Source organism: Rhinatrema bivittatum, chromosome 2, assembly GCF_901001135.1.
Source record: "Rhinatrema bivittatum chromosome 2, aRhiBiv1.1, whole genome shotgun sequence".
In the NCBI taxonomy this organism is placed as follows: domain Eukaryota; kingdom Metazoa; phylum Chordata; class Amphibia; order Gymnophiona; family Rhinatrematidae; genus Rhinatrema; species Rhinatrema bivittatum.
Genome location: NC_042616.1, coordinates 517,702,127 through 517,728,153, shown reverse-complemented (window position 1 = coordinate 517,728,153; position 26,027 = coordinate 517,702,127). Strand labels below are relative to the sequence as shown.

Here is a 26,027-nt window from a genome sequence, read left to right as displayed (position 1 = left end):
TAACAATAAGGCAAGGTAACAATAAGACAAAGTAAGGAGACTGAAGATAGCAACATGCGCTGCAAGGCTGCAGGAGGACCTGTTGCTGATGTGTCTGCTTGAAGCATGGCTGGGGTTTAAACAGCTACGTGATGTCATCTCTGGGCACCGGCAATAGGATTACCCACCTTGAGGCCTTTAAATGGTGGCGTGCCTAGGAAGGCCCAAAGGAGGAGTGGCAAGGCAGCATCCCGGCCACGTCAGCAGCACCCCAAGCCGTGGCATTTGGGGGTAAGTGTGGCCACTCGTGGGACCATCCCGCAGCTGACCAAACATTACATTGAAACTAGGCTGACTGCCCAGAATTGGGAAATGCCACCAAAATATCTTCTTCCCTGAATTCACAAAAGAACTCCAAAAACAGAGCCACGTCCCCTGGATTAGGCTATGGACTCCAAAAAGGGGGAGAACTCCAAAATGCTCCTAGTACACAAAATGCCTAAACAAAACTGAAGCAAAAGCCACACTGCTCAATGTGCACACCTACGTTTTATAGTGCAATGCTGACCAATCCAGAGGAGCCTCACTGGAGAACGCCTGTAGGGCTGGTCTCTAAACTACAATATTTCTAAAGTATTAAATGCAAGCTTGTTTGATAGGCAGCTTGTGTACTTGCAAGTATATCTTTGTGACCATATTTCTCTTATACTAATCTCTATGTATTGATTACTTATGAAATGGTGGATGAAGTATACAATTTTGAAATTAATTCATAAGGTAGTGCATGACAATATTAAATGTTGGACCAGCGCTGTACTGAGAATATATAGACCGGGACATGCTTTAAGGTCTGAAAGAAATGCCTTCTTGAGATTCCTTCAGTGAAAATGGCAAGACTTGAACTGACAAGAGACTTTCTCGCTAGTGAGCCCTTCTCTTTAGAATTCACTACCAGATAATATCAGAACAATTGTCAACAAAATATAATTTTAAAAGTCATTAAAAATATATCTATTTCAGCAAGCCTATAACATGGAACTGAGAGTGAACTAGTATATTTTGTGAGATCAGTAGGTCTGTGATTATAATTTAATTTTACAGGATTTATAGGCTTTTTTCCGTGATGTAACCTTATGGCATGGTAATCATACTTTGGTTATATGGCTGTCACATATATAAAAGTTTGTTTTATTTATCTGGATAATGCTTTTAATGTATGTATCTTGTTGTATAAACCACCTTATAATGGCTCTTCCATGAAAGTGAGGGATATAAATTTTAATAAATTCAAATTACACAATATGAAACATAGTTAAACTACAGAGACAGTATATTTAGTTATGTCCAGAGTTTAAACTTTTTTCTTTCATTTCTGTAAAAAATCTATTTGTCTTTTATTATGTAGCTGTATAGAGCACACTGTCTTTGTTAAAATAAAAAAAAAAGTTGAGTCCATGACCTTTGAAGACTAAGACAGGCTCCAATAGACACCCCAATATTTCCTTATCAGACGTCAGGGATTTTAAAAAACGTCAATGACTAGAATATGAGCAAACAGACTGATGCAATAAGGTGCATTCAGCCGGATGCACAGTTTTACCTTATTCTTGAACGCGCATTTAGGGAAGATGTTAAAAAGTATGCACATGGGGTACATTTGTGCGCGCTACCCAGCGCGCACAAATGTACGCCCTATTTTATAACATCCGCCATGCCCCCATCCTGCTCCCTGCCCGCCCTTTCAGAAAAGCCCCGGGACTTACATGCGTCCCGGGGCTTTACGCGCGCTGCCAGGCCTTTTGAAAATAGGCCCGGCATGCGTAGGGCTTTTAAAATCTGCCCCTTTATGCGCGCAAGACTTACTGCCGATGCAAGTAGTTTTGTGTGCACAAAATGTTTGTTAGAAAATGTTTAATTAGCTTCGTGCCTTTGCAATGCAGAGAAGTATTCTGGCTAAACACATTTTTTCCTAACACTGGAAACTTTACTCCTGGTGGAGTAGTTTCCAGTGCATGTGACATAAATTGTTTGATTATTCACAAAAATAATCTTTTCTTTCTTGCAGGTCTTATAGACATTATATTGGTAATTTTAATACCCACATTGAAGGGGAGGAGGGAGAAACAATTGGAGGTTTGATCTAGGGTTGGAGGCTTGCAAAGTACCAGTTTCAGAAAAGAGGCGATCATGTGGGAAAAGGAAACGGAAGCTGAAAGATGAAAAAAAAAGTTATCTCGTTGACTAATTGAATTACAAGGGTGACTACCAAGAACCTCCACCTCTTCTACTTGCTCTCAAACTAACTGCAATGTTGAAGAAAAAGAAATATTTAAAAATACAATTTAAAAAAAAAATCTGAAACTTTTCCTATGATTTCCTTTATTGCTGCACAAAAAAGGTTCCCCTTAAGCCCTAACAGTGCCCAACTTTAAAAGCATGCATTCAATATGTGTTGAATTCATATTTTGCTGTCTGTGCCTTTTTTAAAATCCCGATGCTTTAGCTTATTGCATCAACAGTTAAAAAATAATTTCTGTACATTGAGAAATTGTATGCTGGATTTCAGTGCCTGCATTGGCCAGAAAATTAGTCTCATTAGCTCAGACACAAGGAAATTCTTTAGGGCTTAAGCAAATGAGCCACACTACAGATTGGTTAGTTGTACTGCACCGCAATAATGTACATTCAAAGCATGCCATTTGTTGAAATGTGAGTGTTTAATTTTCTCAGTGACTCTCTAACACACATGCACATTTACCTAGCAAGCATGCCGATTCAATAAAGTCCGTGGGAGAGGGAAAAGGAGGTGCTAGGGACACTAGCACATCCATAGCGCCTCCTTTTAGCCTGGAGCGGCGGCTGCCAGCGGGTTTGACAGCTGACGCTCAATTTTGCCGGCGTCGGTTCTCGAGCCCACTGACAGCCACGGGCTCGGAAACCGGACGCTGGCAAAATTGAGCGTCCGGTTTTCGGCCCGTCAGCCGCAGGCCGAATTCAAATTTTATTTTTTTTTTAATACTTTTTTTTACTCTTCAGGACCTCCGACTTAATATCGCCATGATATTAAATCGGAGGGTGCACAGAAAAGCAGTTTTTACTGCTTTTCTGTGCACTTTCCCGATGCCGGAAGAAATTAGCGCCGACCTTTGGGTCGGCGCTAATTTCTGAAAGTAAAATGTGTGGCTTGGCTGCACATTTTACTTACTGTATCCCACGCGCATACCTAATAGGGCCATCAACATGCATTTGCATGTTGAGGGCGCTATTAGGTGCCGCGGGTTGGACGCGCGTTTTCCTCCCCTTACTGAATAAGGGGTAAGGGAAAGCGCGCGTCCAAGAGCAGGCTGACAGTGCGCTCCGTCGGAGTGCACTGTACTGTATCGGCCTGTTTATAAGGCACTAGTACAGCACATTTTCTTCAAGAAACAGTCAGACAATCTGTGCAGTTAAACCCAGTAGCTCAAGGTTTCCAAAGCTACATGAACTAGTAAAGCAAATGCATGGACTACTGAACCAGCAGCACAAATCAGAAACTAGGATATCGTGAAGTCTATTTTACATAAATGGTTTATGCTAACATTGATTTTTCTTATTTGTTAAAAAAAAAAAAAAAAAAAAAGAACTTTAGGAACAGCCACAAAACAGAAGGTTACAAAATATCTCAAATTTCAAAACAATCTAGTTTACTAGACTGAAACAAACTCCAAGCTTTACAGCACAATAGAAAGAAATTCAAGAACAAGAGATCATGATATGAAACTAAAAGACAAGGGCTTAGAGGAAATGGGAGGAAAGACCATTTTCCTGAGAAAGTAGTATATGCCAATAGCCAAACAGCAGAGCTGGCAGGAACCAAAACAGTGACAGAATTCATGCGGACTTTGGACTTTAGTTGTTCTGAAATGTGCTATTTGGCTGTTAACCAAAATCTGACCATGACACTCCAAAGGCACATTAGATACACTTCTGAGTATGTACATTATTACAACTCAAAATATATTGGGCTAAATGCCACAATTCTATTCAATGTGGTGCGCTCAGCTGAGCGCACCATTTAGCACCCATTTGGCCACACGTTTTTGATGCACGTCTATTACTCTTTATACTGTAAGGGGTAACAGTGCCTTGAAAATGCGCGCATGTCGATGAGCCTATTAGTTAGTCGCCCGGGTTACTGAAAGTAAAATGTGCGGCCAAGCCACACATTTTACTCTCAGAAATTAACGCCTGCCCATCACGACGGTTGCTGACCTCTCATACCTGTCCCGGCATCATATAGCAGCGCCTCACCTACACATGCACACTGTATAGTTTCCCCATGACAAAGCATTCATATTACAATGTACCAAGCTTAGGCTTGGGTTCACCACTTACAGCGACAAAAAACAATCATAAAATATACACAGCATAAAAATGGGAGGAAGCCACAAGGAAAAAAAGTGAGGAGAAAAACCATTAAACCCCCCAGTTTAAATAAATCCCTCCTATCCCACTCTCCCCCCTAGCACTTCCAACTGACCAATGCCTGCCCTAGGAATTTCCACCATATCTACACTCCCAGGATCCCTGGGGCACACTAAACAGGAAGGCCCCTGATCCCAGGGAGATAGTGAATGGAGAAGGGGAGAGGGGAAGAATAGCCCGGATTGTCCTCAAACTTAAAACCCCTCCTGGAATGCCTACCCTGCCATCATGTTAATGGCAGCAGGGATAGACTTTGCTCCCCTGCCTTACATGTATAGAACGAAAATCTAGATGCACTAGAAATCAAACAAGGGCATCAGAGATCAGGTGCAATGACCCCTTATACAACAACAAAATGAGTGGAGTAGCAGCCGAGTGGTTAGAGAGTCGAGCTGTGAACTAGGGAAGCTGCCACTCCTTGTGACCTTGGGCAAGTCACTTCACCTTCCATTGTTCCAAGTACAAACAGAGAAAAGGAAAACGGGAATATCTACAGCACACAAATGTAATTCGCTTTGAAGCACCTGAAAAGCAGAATATAATCAAATAAATAAAACAGAGAATATTATGGTCGATAAGGAGGTCCAGTAACTCTTCCCAATTTACTTCCATTTGTAATGCCCTACACCTTAGTTGATCTCTGGCTTTCCATTTACTTCTTTGCAACTTGAGATCCTCTGTACTTATCCCTTGTTTTCTTGATATTTGTTACTGTTTTTGACTCCAAAATCTCTAATGGAAGGTGGTTCCATACATCCACCACTCTTTCCATGAAGAAATATTTTCTGATATTACTCCTGAGTCTACCTTTTGGAGTTTTTCTTGTTCTAGACTATTTTTTCCCTCTGAAATAAAGATTTGTTTCTTGTGCATTTATACCTTTGATTTATTTGAATGTCTCTATTATATCATATCCTTGGTCTCTCCACTCCTCTGGGGGATATTGCGATCTATAAATTTCATCTCATAGGATTTGAGTGCAGGTCCTGTACTATTTAAAAGTCCTTACTGAGAGCACTCTGCTTTCCCATGCACACATTCTATTTCCCATTTTTGAAACTGTGTAACAAGTGTAAAATAGCAATCTTGTTTCTATAAAAGCAGGTGGCCATATTATGTAATTTTAAGCTAGAACAAAATGAAAGCTAGACTCATGTTCTACAACACTTAATTTTAGAAGGTAAAATCTGCTGAATCAACAAAGGTTGCTGGCATCACAGCACCATATTTTTGCCCAGAAAACATCTCACAAAAAGGTCAGGCTTGCAAACCACTAGGTAGCAATATCAGTTTCATATCTTACTGTGGCCATTAAAATTCCATTAAACATAATCTTCCAGAACCAATTTAGTACTTGCAATTTATCTAAAATGATCCCTCAGCACCATTTGGATCAGACACAATTTTGAAGTACAGCCTTAGCTGAACTTCTGTCGTGAAAACCTGCTTACAAATGGCAGTTTCTTCTTACATACTCTGTTTAGTGATACAAACACAGCAAACGGCAGATTGTGCTATTAGTTTTGATAAATAACATGAATAAAAATTCGTAGTGGTGAATCAGGGAATAAATAGGGGCCTAGTTACTAAAATGCAATAATGTGGTAACATGCACTGAATGTTGGATTTGGCACTTAAGGTGTGTTAAAACCTTAACGCAAGAATCTGAAAACAATTCTGCTCAATGGTAGGAAAATATTAATGAGTTGAACTGCATGAAAAGCAGTTCATTAAAATCTAAACGTCTTAAAGAAAATCATGATAAGCCTCTGAAGGTTAACTATGCCTCAAGAGCACTGGCAGGCTAATGTACCTGACGATGTCCTTAGGGCCACCCAGTCCACTGTGATCCTTTCAACTGTAGGAAGCCTTGAGTTATAACACCCTATCCCCCTGTACTATGAATGATTCATTCAAAGTAGATGCTTCCCTCTCGCTAGGAACTGTACCCCAATGCATTAAGGCTGTTTAGCCCCACCTTCATCCTAAATGCCATAAATGCCCCTCTTGCCCATACCTCCCCCCTTTTATCCTATCTTGAAGTCTCTCATTCCCCTGGCACAGGCACAAACCCCAGTCATCCATGCCCACCAGAATCATCATTCAAAATAGTGCCAGCTGACCGGAGGCCTTACTTTGCCCCACAGATGAGAGGCAAAAGGGAACCTTGGGTTAGCTTGCGCCATTTTGAATAACGGGATTTGTGGGGCAGGAGTGACTGGAGACTGCTCCAGCCCCAGAGAAGTCCCAAATACGTCAAGACAGGATAAGTGAGAGGTTCTAAGGTGGGGTGGGAGCATGAATAGCTACCAAAGGGAATTATCTGTGAATTTTGACTGCTGCAGATCTTCAGGGTGGTAAGGGGCTGTAGGAGGATGTGGGGACCAGAGGCTTTGGAAGAGGTTTTGGAGTGCATGGGGGTGTTTGTAATTCGGGGCTTCATTGTCCTTTGAAGATCATAGAAGGAGCTTCAACTTTCCCAGCACCATAAGACTTATGGAACTTGGGCACTCACTATCTGAGTTAGTGAATGTATTTACAAACATTTCACATTCTGCCTTTTTCCAAGAATAGTCCTCAAGATGGATTGCAATTGAATTAGACTGACAGATACATTACTAAACATTTAGAGTACTATTGATAACTTCTTTATAGACAGGCTTTTCTTTAGCAGTGTAAAACCTGGCTGTTATGAGTTTCCCAAGCCACTATTATCCTCCACATGTGCACTGAATTTGGGCAAATGTCTGTTAATTCATATTGTTGTCAGATTTATGTCTGTTCAATATTTTGAAATATTAATTTTTATCTGTACATCACTTAGGAAATTATGTTAAGTGAATAACAAATTTTAATAAAAGCAAAGTAATGACTCATTAGTTGTAGGGTCATAGGTTGTCATCATAGAATCAATGTCTAGACAAAGTGAATGTTGGTTCTGTACTTACGAGGAGGCAGGGAGAAGGCCTGGTTGAACTGTGATGCATTTGCTTTTTTCTGGAAGGTTAGGTAGGCTGATAACAAATGGAAATTGGTACCTTGTTCCAGATTTTGGGTGTGTAGCACCTGAAGGCGCACAATCTGGTGCAAGCCAGTCTTGCAAAAGTCAGAGATGGGGGAAGGAAAAAAGGGCCTTGTGGGCATATAAGAGTTCTCTTGTAAGGGTGTAGGTGGCAAGAAGGGGGGGGGGGGGGACGACAAATATTCTGGGACCTGTTTATTCACACAGTTAAAGACTAAGCAGAGGGATCTGAATTTTATCCTGGATTCTATCAAGAGCCATTGGAGTTTGAATAGAATGGGCTTTACGTAGTCTGTGGCTTTGTCCCCTACCAGGATTCTTGATTTTTCTCAGTGGACGGGAGTGGGCAGTGGAGTGCCTCAGGGATCTGTATTGGGACCCTTACTTTTCAATATATTTATAAATGATCTGGAAAGAAATACGACGAGTGAGATAATCAAATTTGCAGATGATACAAAATTGTTCAGAGTAGTTAAATCACAAGCAGATTGTGATAAATTGCAGGAAGACCTTGTGAGACTGGAAAATTGGGCATCCAAATGGCAGATGAAATTTAATGTGGATAAGTGCAAGGTGATGCATATAGGGAAAAATAACCCATGCTATAGTTACACAATGTTAGCTTCCATATTAGGTGCTACAACCCAAGAAAGAGATCTAGGCATCATAGTGGATAACACATTGAAATCGTCGGCACAGTGTGCTGCAGCAGTCAAAAAAGCAAACAGAATGTTGGGAATTATTAGAAAGGGAATGGTGAATAAAACGGAAAATGTCATAATGCCTCTGTATCGCTCCATGGTGAGACCGCACCTTGAATACTGTGTACAATTCTGGTCACCGCATTTCAAAAAAGATATAATTGCGATGGAGAAGGTACAGAGAAGGGCTACCAAAATGATAAGGGGAATGGAACAGCTCCCCTATGAGGAAAGACTAAAGAGGATAGGACTTTTCAGCTTGGAGAAGAGACAGCTAAGGGGGGATATGATAGAGGTGTTTAATATCATGAGAGGTCTAGAACAGGTAGATGTGAATCGGTTATTTATTCTTTCGGATAATAGAAAGACTAGGGGGCACTCCATGAAGTTAGCATGGGGCACATTTAAAACTAATCGGAGAAAGTTCTTTTTCACTCAACGCACAATTAAACTTTGGAATTTGTTGCCAGAGAATGTGGTTAGTGCAGTTAGTATAGCTGTGTTTAAAAAAAGGATTGGATAAGTTCTTGGAGGAGAAGTCCATTACCTGCTATTAAGTTCACTTAGAGAACAGCCACTGCCATTAGCAATAGTAACATGGAATAGACTTAGTTTTTGGGTACTTGCCAGGTTCTTATGGCCTGGATTGGCCACTGTTGGAAACAGGATGCTGGGCTTGATGGACCCTTGGTCTGACCCAGTATGACATGTTCTTATGTAGTATTTTGCAAGAGTTGTAGGCGTTTCATACTACATTGAAAGATGCCATTCAGTAGTGCGTTACAGTAGGCAATTTGACTGGTGATTAGTCCACGGGAAAAGCAAACACAAAACGTGCTCCATGAAAGTCAACTATATTCAGCATTATATCATCCTTCTGTGTGAGCCTTGTCTACAGTTTTGTTCCTTTTCTTTGAGACAGTTTGCCAGTACCACAAGCTATTTGCAGCATCACTGTTATATGCAGTGCCTTCACATCTTACAACAATCTGCACTTTAAGGTAGAAAAACAGCATTCTCAGAGATCACGACTGCATGCTACTAAATTTCTGTTCTTCTTTATTAAAGCTATTATATACTATGTTTCTGTAAAAAGGAAAAGCAAGATAATGCCTGAAATGCATTACTATCTACAACTACTTAACTATGCAGGATCCATTTTTAAGCTCTAAAATAATGCAGAGATACAATAAGTTTTAACGTGAACTTTCTACAGGTCTCATGTTATAAATTTAACATTACAGGTTATGGAATACATTTTCAATAGGGTGCCTAAATGGCAATATACATACATACTTTTCAGACCACACAAATCCAGCAGATTCTCTAACACAACGTACCTCTATATATTATGTGAAATTCATCGTATTTGGCTAAGAATACGTGTATACATTAACAGAGTGTTAAATAATGGTATACAGTGCATGTGTTAATGGCTTGCCTACTGCGAGGGTACATTTTGGAAACTGAAATTTGTATGTGAAGTTTCTAACCATGTCTCTAAATATCTGTCCCCGCCCCAGAATGACTCTTTTCTAAGTGTCCAAAAATATGTACATTGTAAAAGCATGCATGTATTAAAAATCTTAGTAGGGCCAGTGCTTCATTAGGCAAGTAGGCCTAGAACACTAAGACAATGGGGGCAGCAACATTCTGCCAGTGAGATATTTAGAGGAGGGCTGTACCACAGCCAGTGTTGTCAAAGAAGGGAGTGGCCTCGCAGGAGCCACTGCTGCCGGCAGTTCAATTGGGGGAAGGTTAAATGACCAAAGGTTCACATAAGGTGGCAGATATTCTTGCACCTGCCCTGCTTCTTAGCCAGATATGGTTGGTTTAGGAAGGTCAACCATTACCCCAATGAAAGGCAGCTAAGCCTTTGAAAACGATCCCTATATGTGCTAAGCATATGCCCTATAGACAAGAAATGAGAACTAAACCTTAGTACATTCTAGCCCTCTATGCTTTCAACAAAAAAACAAAACCAAACATAGCACTACTGCCTTGCTCCCCTCCTTTTTAGATTTAATCTTATTTGAATGTGTAGAGTGAGGCGTTCCTTGTGACAATTCTTCTGGGACACTTGGCATATTCAGGAATTTTTGCAGTGCGTCCCAGAAGAACTGACACAAGGAAAGCCTCACACATTCAGGACTTCTTGCCCTGCAAAAATTCCTGAATATGCCAAAACATACCCAAGTATACCTGTCTTCTTTACATTCCCTGTGTCTATTCTTAAGTTTGCACAGGCGTTTATAGGGTAAACATAACAGGAAATATTTTTCAGAACCTCCCATCATCTACCAAAAAAAAAAAAAAAAATTCTGGTTGGCCAGAAAAACGAGAAATTGATCAGGTATAGGCTAAGCCATCTTTCCCATCAAGATTTTACTCACAAAAGCATGTCAACAGCATGCATACTGACAATACAAAATAAAGCCCCTGAAGATAATTTACAAACATGTGAAGTTGGACATCTATTGCCATTCATCATCTTCCAAATTGATAAAAAGCTACAAACTGAAGTCTCAGTAAATCAAACTAAAGCACCATATGTTCCCATTACTGACAATTTTCAGTCGGCACAAACTGATGAAAGGCATGCCAACTGACAGTTGTTCCTAGATCAGTTTAATTCTTACATGAGATAACATTACATTGTCTTGGACTGCAATTTCATGCTTCAGTGTTATAAAGCAAACCTGTAACCTCTAAAATGCACATTTCTGCTGAAGCCTGAAAATGGAAAGGACACGGACCAAAACAATTATGCAGATATATGTTTTGTTGCAAATTATATATTGCATCCACAATGGCTATCTAAAGTCTACACTCCCTTGAACATTTTTCACTTTTTTTTTTTTTTTTTTTGCCAGTGCATCAGGCTTACACGCATTTACATTTTTTTTACATTCATCAACACACCATATGCCACAGCTTTCAGGGTGAAAAATGTTTTATTGAGGAACAAAGCATATACGTATCCAAAGAAAACCCTGAAACCTCCACATCCTCCCCTGAGCCAATGCTTGGTGGAAACACTTTTGGCAGAATTACAGTTGGGATAGGTCTCCACTAGTTTTGCATCCTTAGATTTGTCAGTATGAAACCATTCTTCATTATAAGTTCTTTGGGAAGCGTTGGAGAACAGCGAGCTGCAAGTCATGCCATAGATTTTCAATTGTAGAGAGGTTGAGGCTCTGGCTAGGTCACTTCAGGACATTGACACCTTTGCTCCTCAGCCACTCCACTCTAATGTTGGCTGTGTGTTGCAGGTCATTATTATGCTGAACAGTAGACTTCTATCCCAATGTCAGATTTCTTTGAGAGCGCAGCAGGTTTTCCTCAAGGTCTTTTAAGGACTTTTCTCCATTCTTTCTCCCTTCTTTTCTGACAAGCATCTGAGCCCCTGAAGATTAGAAATATCCCCTTACCACCATGCTTCACAGTCGGGATGATGCTGTCTAGGTGATGTGTTATGATGGTTTTGTGGGAAATGTAACATTTTACATTCAGGACAAAAAGTTCTATTTTAGTTTTGTCAGATCACAAAAACCTTTTCTATCCACATGAATAAAGTATCTAAGTGTTCCTCTGCATGCTTCAAATGGGATCCAAAGTAGACTTTCTTAAGTAACAACTTCCCTTTTTGCCACCTACCATATGGACAGATTTGTGAAGTGCTTAGGATATTGTTCTCTCATGCACACTTTGGCCATGAAAACCTGAAGCTTTTTCTTGCCATGGGTCTTTTGGTTGCCTACCTGATTAGCCTCCTTCTTGCTTCGTCAGCCAGTTAGGGGGACAGCAAGGTCTCTGTGGTGTCAAACACCTTCTATTTCTTAATAATAATTTTGACCATGCTCTGAGGGATATTAATGGACCATGCAGTTCTTTTATTCCCATCTCCAGATCTGTGACTGCACAGCTTTGTCCTGAAGTTCTTTCGACAGTTCCCTGGTGCTCATGCTTGGGTCTTGGCTTTAAAACGTACTACCCAGCAGGCAGAAACAACGGGAACTGCTGAATTTATATTGCCGACATGAGAATCGGGTAAATCAAAACAACAACAAAAAAGGATTGCTACAGAAATACAAGGAGGTGGAGAAGTTGGATACTTATCCAGCCAAACTATTCCATATTTTTATGCATTTAATTTTCTAACAAGTTCTGGAATATATGTTTCACTTGACAGTTGTGGGGTAGGATGTGTGGATACATGCAAATACTGTTTTAATGCATTTTATTTTCAAGCTATAAGGCAACAAAAGAGGAACATTTTGGAAAGGGCTGTAGAATTTCTATAGCCACTGTATGTGGACTGATAATGATTTGTATAATTCATTTACACTATTTTTACAAGTCTGTGCATAAAAACACTTGGACTATAAAGGAAGTGTAAGATGAGAAGGAAAAAGTGGTATTGCTTAACAAAATAGTTCTGTATGGTGTTCGCTATGGAAAGGCCAGGAGCAAGACCACATAAAACAAACACAAATAGGATTGCAAGTGAGGTAAACCTCAATCAATATTGAGAAAATTGTATTTGTGAGGAACTAGCTCAATTTAAAGTAGATAAAGCAATGAGGCCAGGCAGGGTATTAAGGGAACTTAAAGTAGTTCTGACAGTTCTACTGACTTACCTTTTCAATGCTTCTTTAGAGTCGGGAGAACTGGAGACAAGTGAATGTGGTTCGTCTTCACAAATGTGAAAGAAAGGAAAAAGTTAGAAATTACAGCTGGTTAGTCTGTCCTCTGTGGTGAGCAAATTAATGGAATTCATGTAAAACAGAGGATAGTGCAGATACTGGAATCCAATGAATTACAAGATCCGAGGCAGCATGATTTTAAAAGAGATCGGTCTTGTCAGATGAATATGATCAATTTCTTTGATTAGGGCAGTGGTTCCCAACCCTGTCCTGGGGACCCCAAGCCAGTCGGGTTTTCAGGATATCCACAATGAATATGCATGAGAGAAAATTTGCTTGTTATGGGGGACAGTGCATGCAAATTTTCTCTCATGCATATTCATTGTGGATATCCTGAAAACCTGACTGGATGGGGGTCCCCAAGACAGGGTTGGGAACCACTGGATTAGGCAAACAGAGTTGGATCAGGGGAGAGCTTGATATAGTGTACTTGGATTTCAGTAAGGCCTCTGACAAGGTTCCATATAGGTGACTTATAAATAAATGAGCACCCTTGGTATGGGCTGTAAAGTGACTGACTGGGTTAGAAACTGGTTGAGAGGGAGGTGACAAAGGGTAGTAGAAAACGAAGTTTACTCCAAGGAAATGGGCAGTGCTAGTCGTGTGTCACAGAGATCGACCCTAGGGTCTTTTCAACATTTTTGTGAGTGACAATGCTGAAGGATCGTCAGGAAAGGTTTGTCTTTTTGCTGATGTTACCAAAATCTGCACCAGGGTAGACAGCCAGGAAAGTGTGGAAAACAGGAGCAAAGCTCAAGCAATGGTCTAGAGTCTGGCAGCTAAAAAATGCAGTCATGTATTTGGGCTGCAAAATCCCAAGGGAGCAGTAAGGTCTAGGTGAGAAATTCTTCTATGCATGAAACAAGAGCAGGATCTGGAGAGGACAGTATCTGATGATGTTAAGGTGAACAAAAGGATGAAGAAGGTGACAGCAAAAGCCAGAAAGATCCTTGACTGAGTAGGGAGAAAAAAGGAGGTGATAATGCCCCTGATGACACATTATTTGAAATACTGTGCACAGTTCTAGAGACTTCTTCAAAAGGATATAAACCAGTTAGAATTGGTCCAGAAGCTGTCTACTAAAATGGTCAGTGGTCTTCTTTCTAAAACATATGAGGAAAGACTTCAGATCTAAATATATATACCCTAGGATAAGTTCTACTTCTACTTTTTGTGATTTTTCATTATACTGAAGTTTGCATGTTCTCTTTCATATCATCTCAGTCTATGAGACCAGATTTACATATGGCAATTGCTGCATAGCTGTCAAATTCCGTACAGATGTCTTTCACAAATTCAATCAGTGAACCATACAATTCCACTATAGTGCTAACATCATTATCAATACTTTGTACATTTTGGCTAGTTGCATTGAATTTCTGCAGAAGTGTAGCCTACACCATCACCATGATTGCTGACTCCAGTCATTTAAGTTAGTGAAGTAGACCTGTTCCTTCAATGCATGCTGATTCTTACTCTGTAATATCCATTTCAATGGTTTTCTGTACCTGGATTATTTAATCCCAGTCTTAATTCAGACTATGGCAGCCTTCTTCACGGGCTGACCAACGAACGTCTGAAAGTCTTAACTGCCAATGTATCATTCAACAATGACAAATAAGACTGCAAGATTTCCCAGTGGTGGGTGGATGCTGTGAAGTATACATTTAGATGCTGTAGCAGATCAAAGAAAGAAGATGCATCTTTGCAGGATTCTATAGCATATGTCCATACCAAATGCAGTGAATGTGCAGAGTATGGAACATATACAGCATGCAGATTCACATTTTTGATCCTTGCTTCTAGACCACTGTATGCATCAGACATGTTGCTCACATTATTATGACTACCCTTGGTAATAGGTGATGTCAAAATCATGTGACTTAAAAATGGTTAGCACAGCTTCAGCCAACTGTTCTGATTTATGCACAAGATTTGGAATGAAGCCCAGAAAGGGCTCAATAGGTAAGCCATCCTCTTTAACATATCCAAGTATAAATGCAAGTTGATTGACATGAGAAATATCTGGTGTCAAATCAACACTAATAGAGAAATACTTTGCGGTCTTTACCTCGTTGAGCATCTCACCAACAATTTTGTCAACCATCAACTAAATAAGCTTTTTGTAAGTAAATTTTGAGAGATGGGATGTGCTGCCATTACCTGTGCTGCCATACCTTGAAAAGGGTTCAGCCAGGAATGGATCAAATTGTGCAATCAGTTTGAGTGCTATCATATAACTGTCATTATGTGTTGAACCAAACTGTTCTTCTCTCCCTCGGAAAGCAAGTCCACAGCAAGCTAGCGCCTTAATGACTGTGATAACTCTTCTCAACACTTCCCTCCGGTACTTTATTTGTCAAACAAGTGGACTGTAAACTTTAAATCAATTCTTCCCAGAGTATTTCTTCTCTTTTTCAAGGACATTACACAAGATCAGTGCTCAGGTGAATTTTTCCAGTCATTGAAACCATCTTTGGCTAGCTGAGTAGAACCACCAAACAAACGACAGGGTGTACAATAAACCATTTCCTTGCTTACTGAAAAGATTAGATAGTTCTGTGGCCATTTTTCCCTATTGAACAATTCTCTCTCTCAAACATGCTTCCAGTCAGTAGCTTAACCTTTTCTCAAAACTGTTTCTTAGAATTTAAAAAAATCAGCATCCCTATTTTACGCAATTCCAGTGGAAATCACTGATTGTCTATTATTCAGCACGGTCATCGTACAAACTCTGCATTTCAACAAGGTCATCAATATTGCTTCACGTACATTTCAAGTCACCTAAGCTATGGGCAATACATTCATAACTGGTAACATCTGAAATGTTACAAGGAGGTTCTTCATTAATATTAGCAGCACTAGTCAGATTATAGGCATCGTCTGAAAAAATAGTTTCTGCCTCTTGGTCTTCATCATCATAAGACACTGTCACTTTGGAGAAAAAGGAATCCATTTTAACTGACTTCTGTATAATCTGCTTTTTACATGTTTGTGCCTCGCACATTTTCTGCACTGAGCTCTACTCAGTCTTTTTCTTCCATCACTTATAACGAAGCTGATTCACTACTCAATGAACACAGACGGGAGCAGCGCAGTTGATGGCAGGTGTTCTGTCCCTTGAGCAGCCAGGAACATGGGAGGCAAAAGGTCTTTGACTGCAAGAGCAGTGCTCAGAGCTGCCAAGGAGGGTCAATTTTTAAGAAGGAATTATCTCCATGCACAGCACATATCCCATCCCCATCACCTCCCAAGGTCCTTCCAGAAAATCAGGTGACAACAGGGCTGGATGAGTACAGATAATTTCCCTTAACTAGAACAGCAAAATAAAGGCAGCAAATCCTTGTTAAAATTAAAATACATTATTTTCTAACCTGTGTGTCTAGTATCTGTAGTTTGATTTCTATCCTTTATTTCTTTTATTCTCAGTCTTCTTTTAGTTCCATCTTTGCTTCCTCATTCTCTCTTTTTTAAAGGTTACTTTTCCTTTCTTCTCATTTCTACTGTAAATACACCCTGCACTCACAGAAACTCCCCCAGTGGTGGGTGCAGAGTAGAATTAGGATTTTTCATCTTATAACTCATCAAACAAAAAAATATTCAAATTATGGTGTCTTCATTAACAGCAACAGAAATTCCCTCCACTATAAAGCACTCTGTGACGAAACACAAAACCCTGCCAAAAAGATACATAGAACCTATGTAGCAAACCTGCCATACTAAAATAGCATTAACTCCCAAAACTCAAACAGCAACAACCCTAGTAATGAAAATACAGCACTGCATAATTACAACGGCTCATGGAACTCGTTTTGGGAAAACAGAACAAGCCGGACAGCCTCAATTCCCTAAAAAGAAACACTCAGCACACAGGCAGACCCTCACCAAAATACAGAATGACGGACCCCCAAATTAAAAATAGAAATATGCATATGAAATTTCAACTGGAAATCCCAAGTATGCCTTTGGAACATTTGCATTCGGGCTACACGGAAACATCTGTGAACTTTCTTTCCCACCACTATTTCTCTGCCCCCTCTAGGTCTTTATCCACCACTCTGCCCCTTGTACTGGATGAATCCAGCAGTTTCCATCTTCCCCTCCTGCTCCCTATGATAGACAAAGGCATTCTTCCACTTCCTGCAACAGACCCAACCCCAGTAGTCTCAAACTCTCCAATCTATGAATCCATGGCTAACCCCAGGAGGATTCAGCTGCCCCTGATTTCCCCTCTTTTCTCTGGTGCGTGGGTAGAGTAACCAACTGTCTGGTTTTGGACCAGACAGATCAGTTTTCAAACTAATTGTACAGTGCCTGGTTACAAAGATAATCAGATACTGAAATGTCCGGTCAGCAAAACAGACACATCCCCAACTCAGCAGTCAGAAGGAGAGAGGCCCAGTGGGAATGACTGGCAGACACCAACCCGCCCTGTCACAGTGGCCAGAGGAGGAAGGTACCCGCCACTCAGTATTCCCGTGAATCATTCTACTCCCCTGGGCATGAGGGGCAGATGTTTTGGCCAATCAGATGCAGTGGTGGGCAGTCAATGGCAGGAGGTACAGAATGGTACTAGAAGTTTGTGTGACCGTGAGAATAATGAACTGGGGATCCCATAGAGTGGTGAAGAGTTGTAGGCTAAAGGGTGATTGGTGATTTGCTAAGGTTGAAAACAGGTGGGAAGAGGAAATAAAAGTTGTGCAGGCTATGGAGACCCCGGGTGACGCTGCATCAGACTCAGACTCCATTTTCAGCAGGTGTGTGCTTATGTGTGAGAGAGAGAGAGAGAGAGACAAACAGAGCATGAGCACTGTATGTGAATGGGAGAAAATGGGGCACATATATGTGTATGTGATCGAGACCACGTATGTGAGTGGGAGAGTGAGAGCATTATGTGTATGAGAGAGAATTTGTGTGTGTGTGTGTGAAGGACAGCAAATGATGGGGAAAGTGTGTATAAATGTGAGTGAGAAAGACTATGGACACATGTGAAGGAGACAGTGTGAATAGCAGGAACTGTATGGATACAGGTTCAGGGACAGTAGGAACAAATCTATGCAAATAAGGAAGAGTTAAAGGGGGAGGGGCACACTCCCTTCCCTCATCCTTAAGTGTCTAAACCAAGTCTATGGAAAAGTTGGCCAACCTACGCGTGAGCCAATTACAAGCCAGGTGTGCCCAGAAGATAACTTTAAATAGAGTGGCAAATGAGGACAAACCATTTTTTAGAAGGGTACTTGCCATCCCTTGACCCTTTCTCCCACAGCAATGCCACTATCACTGTCCATAACCAATAAAACTATCATGTTCTTCTCTCCGTTTGCTTTCATAAGTCCACATGGAATGTCCCTAACACACTAACAAGCTGCAGAACATGTTCACTTAATCAGCTGAATCAAATATGAATTCCATAGTTCTCCTTCAAACTACACTGCTTCCACCTATTCAGCTGCCTTCTTCAGGCCACTTAAGCCTGAGGCAAACTGCTACCTCCTTTTTTATCCTTAGTTAGTCTGAGGCAGACTTATTCTTTATTTCAGCAGCAAAGCCTGAAAAAGGCCACCTCCTTCCCACTCTGCAGCCTGAGATAGAAAGCCACTCCGGACATGGATAGAGGGAAACTTCCTTTTCAGGGTGCGGGGCCTCAGAAAGATGGCTTCCTGCCTTCCTAGACTCACGACCTGAGATAGACAGCTACTTCTGGCCATGGCCTGGTTTGAGGCAGACTTCCTCTTTGGGATGCAAGGGCTTCAAAAGATGGCTTCTTCCATCTTGCCCCGAGGCCCAAGACAGGCACTTCTGCTTTCTACGAGCAACAAGGCCTGAGCCAAGAGGAGGGTGAGCAGCTGTGGCAATGCATGGAAGGGGTCTGGGCAGAGACAGTAAAATGGATGGTGACCCAATTGCAGGGGGGTAGAAGTCAGTAGCTGCAGTGTTTTTTGGGTTTTTTTTGGGGGGGACGGGGATGTGTTGGCAGTTATGCAAGGTAAAGGGAGTGAAAGACTGGTGCTGGCGAATCTATTTACTTCTGAGGAAGTGACAGAACTCTGGCTGCAGCAGATTGGACTGGGCCCCATTGGGTACTAAGAAGTGGGTTGCTACAGTATCTGCTGAGAGGGCACTGGGTGGAAGATCTTCATCTTCTGGCCTCAGCCGACATATCAGAGTTGCGGCAGAGGCTTTTTTTTTCCACTGCTAGAAGCAGGAATTTTTTTGTTCTCTGCCTGCCGTCCCAGGCACAGGCCTAGTGTGCCTAGTGACAAATTCAGCCCTAATGCTGGAGACAAGGACAAGGTCTGAATATAAGAAAGCATGAAATAAGCATAGGGAATCTCTGAGTGAGTGGTAGGGATTGTAGAGCTGACTAGTTGGTGAGAACGAGTAGACAAGACACGCTGCATGGTCCTTTTCTGCCATCATGTTTCTAGGTTTCTATATATTGATTCTTACATCAGAACATCAGTTATACATTTCTATAAATAATGATATTCACTTAGGGGCAGATTTCCAAAAGTGTACGTACGTAAATCCATTGGATTTATGCACGTAGGTGGGGTTACGTGTGCTGGGCCGAAAAAGGGGCGGGGTGGGGGCAGGACGGGGCCAGAGGACTCCTCTGTGTTGGAGGATCGCGAGCCAGCAGGGTGAACAGGTAAAATAAAGGTCGGGGGGGAGGGGGTTAGGATAGGGCTAAGGGGGAGAGGGTTAGGGGAAGGGCGGTTAGGTTAGGTGGTTAGGAAGATCCCTCCCAGGCCGCTCTGAAATCGGAGCGGCCTGGGAGGGAACGGGGGAAGGCTGCTGGCACCAGCGCCCGCAAGTTGCACAATTGTGCACCCCCTGAACGCGGCAACCCCCAATTTATAACATGCGCGCACCTGCGCACGCATGTTATAAATTGGGCGTCCATGTGCGCGCAACCTTTTAAAATCTACCCCTTAGTGTTCAAGATCAGCTACTTTTAAAAGCACAGCTGAAAATGATCAGTTACAAAAACTGATGTAACATAGTAATGAGGGCAGATAAAGACCAAATGGCCCATCGAGGCTGCCCAACAGTTTGCTTGTGGTACTAAATGTCATTCCATGCAGGTTGCAACAAAAAGCTTAAAATATCCAATTGGCAATATTTTCCATAAATATCAAATGAAATAAACATCATCACTTCCTCAAGTGGTATATGAGAAATTAAGTTTAATTAAGTGGTTGGTATGCTATTGTCAAGATCAATGGGGCCTGAACAGGAACCCTCAAAAGGCAAGGGCTGGGAAGCTGCCAAAGAGCCTCAGATCAAGACCAAGGGATATTTACCCTCTGGCTGCCAGTTAGTTAGACTGGCACTCGGAAGATCCTATTGGTTCAGTATAGGGTGCACTTTGCCTGATTAGTGAAAATATATAAGGAGAGCACAGAGACATATCTTTGCTAGAAGAACAGACTCCAAGAATATATTTTCTAGTCCTGCAGTACTGCTTCAGTGTGCCAGCTGCATGCCTAGATGCTTTACCTGCCTTGGCTCAACCTTCATCTGGTCATCCAGCCTCTTTAAGTATGCCGCCTCCTCCTAACCTACCCTTCAGCAGTGTCCAGACACACCATGACAGATATTCAGATATGAAATGATTATTCTAACCAGCATCAACTTCAGCTATACGGAAGTATAGGGAGTCATTCATCCCTTCTCCGTGTTGGCAACCTGTACACCACTCTGTAATTCATCACCCTTCACCCCATACAAAAATTTAACAATTATTAGATTCTTTGCATGTTGTGATACCTTTATTGGACCAACATATAAATAATCCAAAGATATAGCATATGAGTGTTGAAGCCCATATAGGTCCCTTCTTTACATGTGAAAGTTTCCTCACAACCTTTTTGGATAATTTTTTGGTTCAGTAAAAAGGGATTAAAATTAGATTTTTATTTTAAAAGCAATATCTGCGTTCTTGTAGTATTAGGACATTTTATAGGTGCAATAACATTTGACAGAGGGTACATTAAAGGACTATCACTTCCCAGGTGCTGGAGACAATTCATCTGGGATATCAAGATCTTTCAATCTGTTAAGTGTTATCTACCTTATGTAGTCATTTGATGCTGTACAACTATTCACTGACTTTTTTTGTCCTTTATACATTTACACAGTCAAAGTCTCATGTTCTATACAGCAGTCAGGGGATAAATATTGTAGCAAGATTAAAGGAATTCTGTAACCAACATTTTAAATCCCTGTGGCATACACACATTGCTGAATATGTCTATATATTACCATCTAAATTGTGGGGAAAAAACAGTGGGTTTTGAAGGAAAAAGTTTCATTTACCAATCAAATATTGAAACATATGCCATTACAGTCACTCAACTATTTTTTTCTGAAATATAATCAACCCTCTATGAGGGGTGATAATCAGTCTCTACATATTGCCTCAAACCCTGCAGGTAAATTTAACCCACTGGATTTACAGCAACAATGAAAGCAAAACTAGGCGGGTAGTTTCACTTTCCTTATTGCCTAAGGAAAAATAACCTGCAGCAATTTGTGCCAGCTTTCTCTGCAGGTAAATGTTACATTATAATAAACACACATAGCTTTGAATAATCAAAACTGCATGCATTGTTCCAATCTTCACCCTCACCTTGCTCCCAGGATTGCCTCTTCTGTGCTAAAGTGAAAGTATCTACTTTGTTCAACAATGTGGATACTTTCATTTACAGAAGGTTGGGCAATATTCAAAGCCCCGATTTCTGAGGATATAATGCTTTTTTTTTTTTTACATGTGGAAAGGACTTTGAATATTGCCCTCCCCATGGATATTCTTTAATTGCTAATCATATTTCAGTGTGGAAGGAAGTTAACATTTTTAAAACATTTTAGTGAAAAAATGTACACCTTTACATTGAGCTGGTATGATTTTATGTCATTTGTATGATTTTATTCTGTAATCGTAAATCACATTGAACATACTGGCATATGAGAGATTCACAAAAGGAATGTAGAAGTAAAAAAATCGAGAAAGATAATAAATCAAGATAATGTAACATAGCATACCATAAAATACAAAGATATATACAGAAACTAGAGTAAGCATGAACTTTGCTACCGAACACATGCCTAAATTTAATATTTACTCAATAAGAACTCAGTACTGATGCTGCGACAATAGATAACAAGATTAGATACAAATTCTCAATAGGAACAAAATGCCTTGTCCTGTGCACATTTATTAACTATTAAAGAAAGATGCAATATTCAGACTGAATTCGATTATCAAACAAAGCTCAATTTTACACCCGGGTTTACCTCCATCTACTTTATTTCAGACGCAAGATCTCAGAAAACAAAATGATTTGATACCTTTTTAAAGTGATCATAATTGCTCTCACTATTTAACATGTCCTGCAGAAATAAACTCAGCACCGCCAGACAGTTCCTCAAATTGGTTTAAAATAAATGTGTGTGTTCAGTTTTAACCATTTTCAGGTATTTTCCTTCTCTCCCACTAGATTATTAACATAAAAACAGTGATTTATTTTTAATTAAGCAAATAGTAAAGGGGAAAGGTTTTGCAGGAATGAACAAATTCCACATCTGCTCAATTGCAGAAAAATAGATGCCTAACATATGCACTCAAAACATACATGTGCTAACAGGTCAATTTTAAAAGCACTGCTAGAGCAAAAATGCCCACATAACGCGCATGCATGTGCTGCGGGCAAGCAATGCGGATTTTAAAAAGCTGCAAAATACATGTTTATGTACCCTGCATGCATGAGGAATAAGGGGTCGGAAAAAGAGCGGGGACATATACGCATTACTCCAAATTTCAAAAACAAAACCCGTAGTGTGTGTGTACGTTAGATATCTGCGTAATGTATTGCTGCTCCTGAGGAGGATCAAGTCTGTAGATCTCATGTTTTAGGGCTTACAGGACAGGGTGAGGGATCCGGGTCAACAGAGGAGTGTGCAGGATGAAGAACCAGAAGGGTCTGAAATACCTCACTATTAACTGGACAAACTGGTGGACTAATTGGAAAACTGGGAATGTGCCTCACACAAGCATGTTTTGAAATTCGCTGACATACATACGTAAAAGCTGACAAGGTCCTATGGAAGACACACGCGTGCCAGCTGTGCTGATGTAACTTGTTAAAATTAATAACTTACACACAGTCTGTGTACCATATAACATACATGTGAAAGTGTGTGCATGAATAAAAGGTCTAGGGTATCCCCACTTGCATGCCAATACACACATGTATGGGTGCACGCATATGCGTTTTAAAATTGACCTCTAAGTGCTTAGTCACAGATATTTAAATTTTGTACTATAATGTCTTTCTATACTTAGTATACTAAATGCTTTAAAACAGATGTTTCTCTCTTGTCAATCTCATAGTTTATTTTCTCATGCTTTGTAAGATACCAGTAGTTACAAAAGGAATTCTCAGAACTGAAATGTATGTAGGCAGAATAACTTATGATCATATAAACACTTACACTATTTGTAGAACATGAGAATGTGCAACTGCTGACAACACAGTTTTGAAGGTTCCACTCATATACTATGAAGCACAACCATAATTATGTATCCTTCACATCTGGTCATATTTTGCATAAAGAAATTTGCAGTTTAGTGGCTAGAGCCCTAAGGAAGCAACAGGAAAGATTTTCTTACCTTGAAAAGACTGTTTTGCACGATCAACCAACTCATCAATTGGGTAACTTGCCAGATCTCCTCTAGCATGTTTGGTTTTACAGTAAGTGCATGCATTGAGACACCTGTTGAGAGTACAAAATAAATATATAAACAAACATACAAATATAAATTTAATCTAGATTATCCATACAACTAGCCACAGTGTTTCTACATATGGAGTAACAATAACAACTTTGCTGAGAAAACAATTCTAGGAAAACAGAAAAAAGGGTTACTTTACAGAGTGTTTTCTTTGTAAATCAATACACTAGAAAGAATATATATTACCAGCTTTATCCACAGAATTTACACAAAATTGCAAAGGAAAACCATATGTGTACATTCCATTTGTAAATTATCCCAGAAAAACTAACTGTACAAGTAGTATATCTGCTACTTTGTGCAGGTAGTTTTTCTGAGAAAATTTGCATACATACCTTTGAAAATTCAAAAGTATATGCAGAAGTACAAATCCCTTCCAAAACTGACCCCCTACACATGCACTTTTACCTGCATATAGTGCGGGCTATATTCAGAAAATTCATTTCCTATAGCCGTGTTATACCCATTGAAATGGTTCGGTAAATAACCTTCCCTAAGTCCTAAATATGCTCTCTTTTCATTTACAATTCCTAACAGATCAAATTGACATTGTATTACTTTACATCAAATCTGCTTTGTTCAGTTCAAAGGATAAACAGGCTACAAATATTTGTACAAATCTAATACTGCAACTCAGAAAGAGTTGCTCACTTGTAACAAGTGTTTTTTGAGGATAGCAGGATATAAGTCCTCACAAGTTGGCGAAGTCTTTCATCTGAGCCCGGTGCAGAGGATATACACAAAAGCTTCTAGAAGCATCCAGCTTGCTTCATGAAGCATTCATGGTACAGCTAATATCCCCATTCTATGCTAGGCCACCTCAGATCTTTTGTAGCTATTACAGAGGATGCAGAGAACCAATTTTACGGGGAGGCAGGTGGGCTGTTTGAGGACTTATCTTGCTGTTCGCGGAGAACCTTTGCTTTCTCTGAGGACAAACAGGATAAATCCTCACAGTGGGGAATCCCTAGCTACAGACTGCCCAGAACAAAAAAAGGGACCGATGCAATAAATGTGCATAGAAAGCGGGCGCCATGCAATATTTAAATTAGGGGGTCACGTTAGCCAGGCTTGCGCACCCCTGGCGTCTCCTTGCTAACGCGACCCCGATCGGTTTTACTAACTCGGCCGTCTGCCGGTTAGGAAAACGGACACCAGGAGGTCAGGAAACGGACGCTTGTCAGTTGAGCGTCCGTTTCCTGCACCCGACTGTCAAGTTTTTTCTGTACTTGTTTTAAATGCGCTCAGCTATTTACGCCTGCTCCAGGCAAGCGTTAATAGCTGAGCGCTAAATGTGTGTCCGAGCGCACTTTTTTTTTTTTTTGCATCGGAGTGAATGCCTAATAGCCTCATTCACATGCATTTGCATGAGATGAGCGCTATTATATTCAGTCCACGTTGGACGTGCATTGAATATGCGCTAATTCCCTTATTGCATTAGGGGATTGATTAGCGCCTATTCAACCCGCATCCGACTGCGGGTTATACAGTGTGCTCAGCTGAGTGCACTGTATTGCATCAGCCCCAAAGAGTGTGAAAATCATTGCCAACAGATAAACATGGTTTTGGTAGCAGCCAGCAATTTATTTTTTTTTTTTTAGTAATCTTTATTTTGGTGGGTGGGAGCAGCCTGGAAAACAAGATAACGGGCCCTAGGGCAGATGGGATAGGGTTGTACTCCTCAAATACAATCCACAGGACCAAGCCTACTGTCATGTTTGGAGTCCCTATCCGGACTATGGTGAGATGTTAATGCGTGGAGGGAACTCTTCCTTGGAGGCTAATCTTAGCTGGACCACCAACACTGCTTTAGCTATAATACACTCTATCCTCTTTTTAAAAGAACTCACCCATCCCCTCAATTTAGAGAACTCCCCCAGCCCTCTTTTCAAATCCTGTATCCCCTCTTTCAGATTCCCCATCCACCAAACTACTCTTTCACACTTTTAGTCACTGATCCCCTCCATGATCACTTCCACCTAATGCGCTGACTGGGCAACAGGAGAAAGGCAGCAAAAGCGCACTATGCTGCATGCTCCCTCCTCTCCTGCCTAGGACCCATGTTGAAGCATGTGGATGAAAGCAGCAATCAGGCCAAAGCAGCAGAGGATGACAACATGGCCCAATGTGTTGCCACTTTCCTCCTCCTCCTTCTGTTGTCTAGACGGCGTGGGAAGTAAAGGATTAGCTGGGAGAGAAGGAAGGGAGTTGGAACTCGCCAAGGGAGAAACTCTGACCTGGTTTGGCTTCCCCAGTCTCCTGCAGTGAATCTGCGAGGACCATCAATTTCCACAGAAAGGAAAAGATTTGCAGCCTTTCCTGCAGACATGGAGACCAGAGGCTGAATACAGTAGACA

General features: G+C 40.8%; 1 protein-coding gene across 2 annotated transcripts in view; it reads right to left on the bottom strand.

The window, feature by feature from the left end:
* The window catches only part of CDKAL1 (CDK5 regulatory subunit associated protein 1 like 1), a 2,132,645-nt gene that overhangs the window by 1,123,706 nt on the left and 982,912 nt on the right, over positions 1–26,027 (bottom strand). For both annotated transcript variants that reach the window (XM_029590755.1, XM_029590756.1), the window contains exon 9: positions 23,548–23,651. In XM_029590755.1, the coding sequence (XP_029446615.1) occupies positions 23,548–23,651 (104 nt within the window). The remainder of the gene's footprint in view (positions 1–23,547; positions 23,652–26,027) is intronic.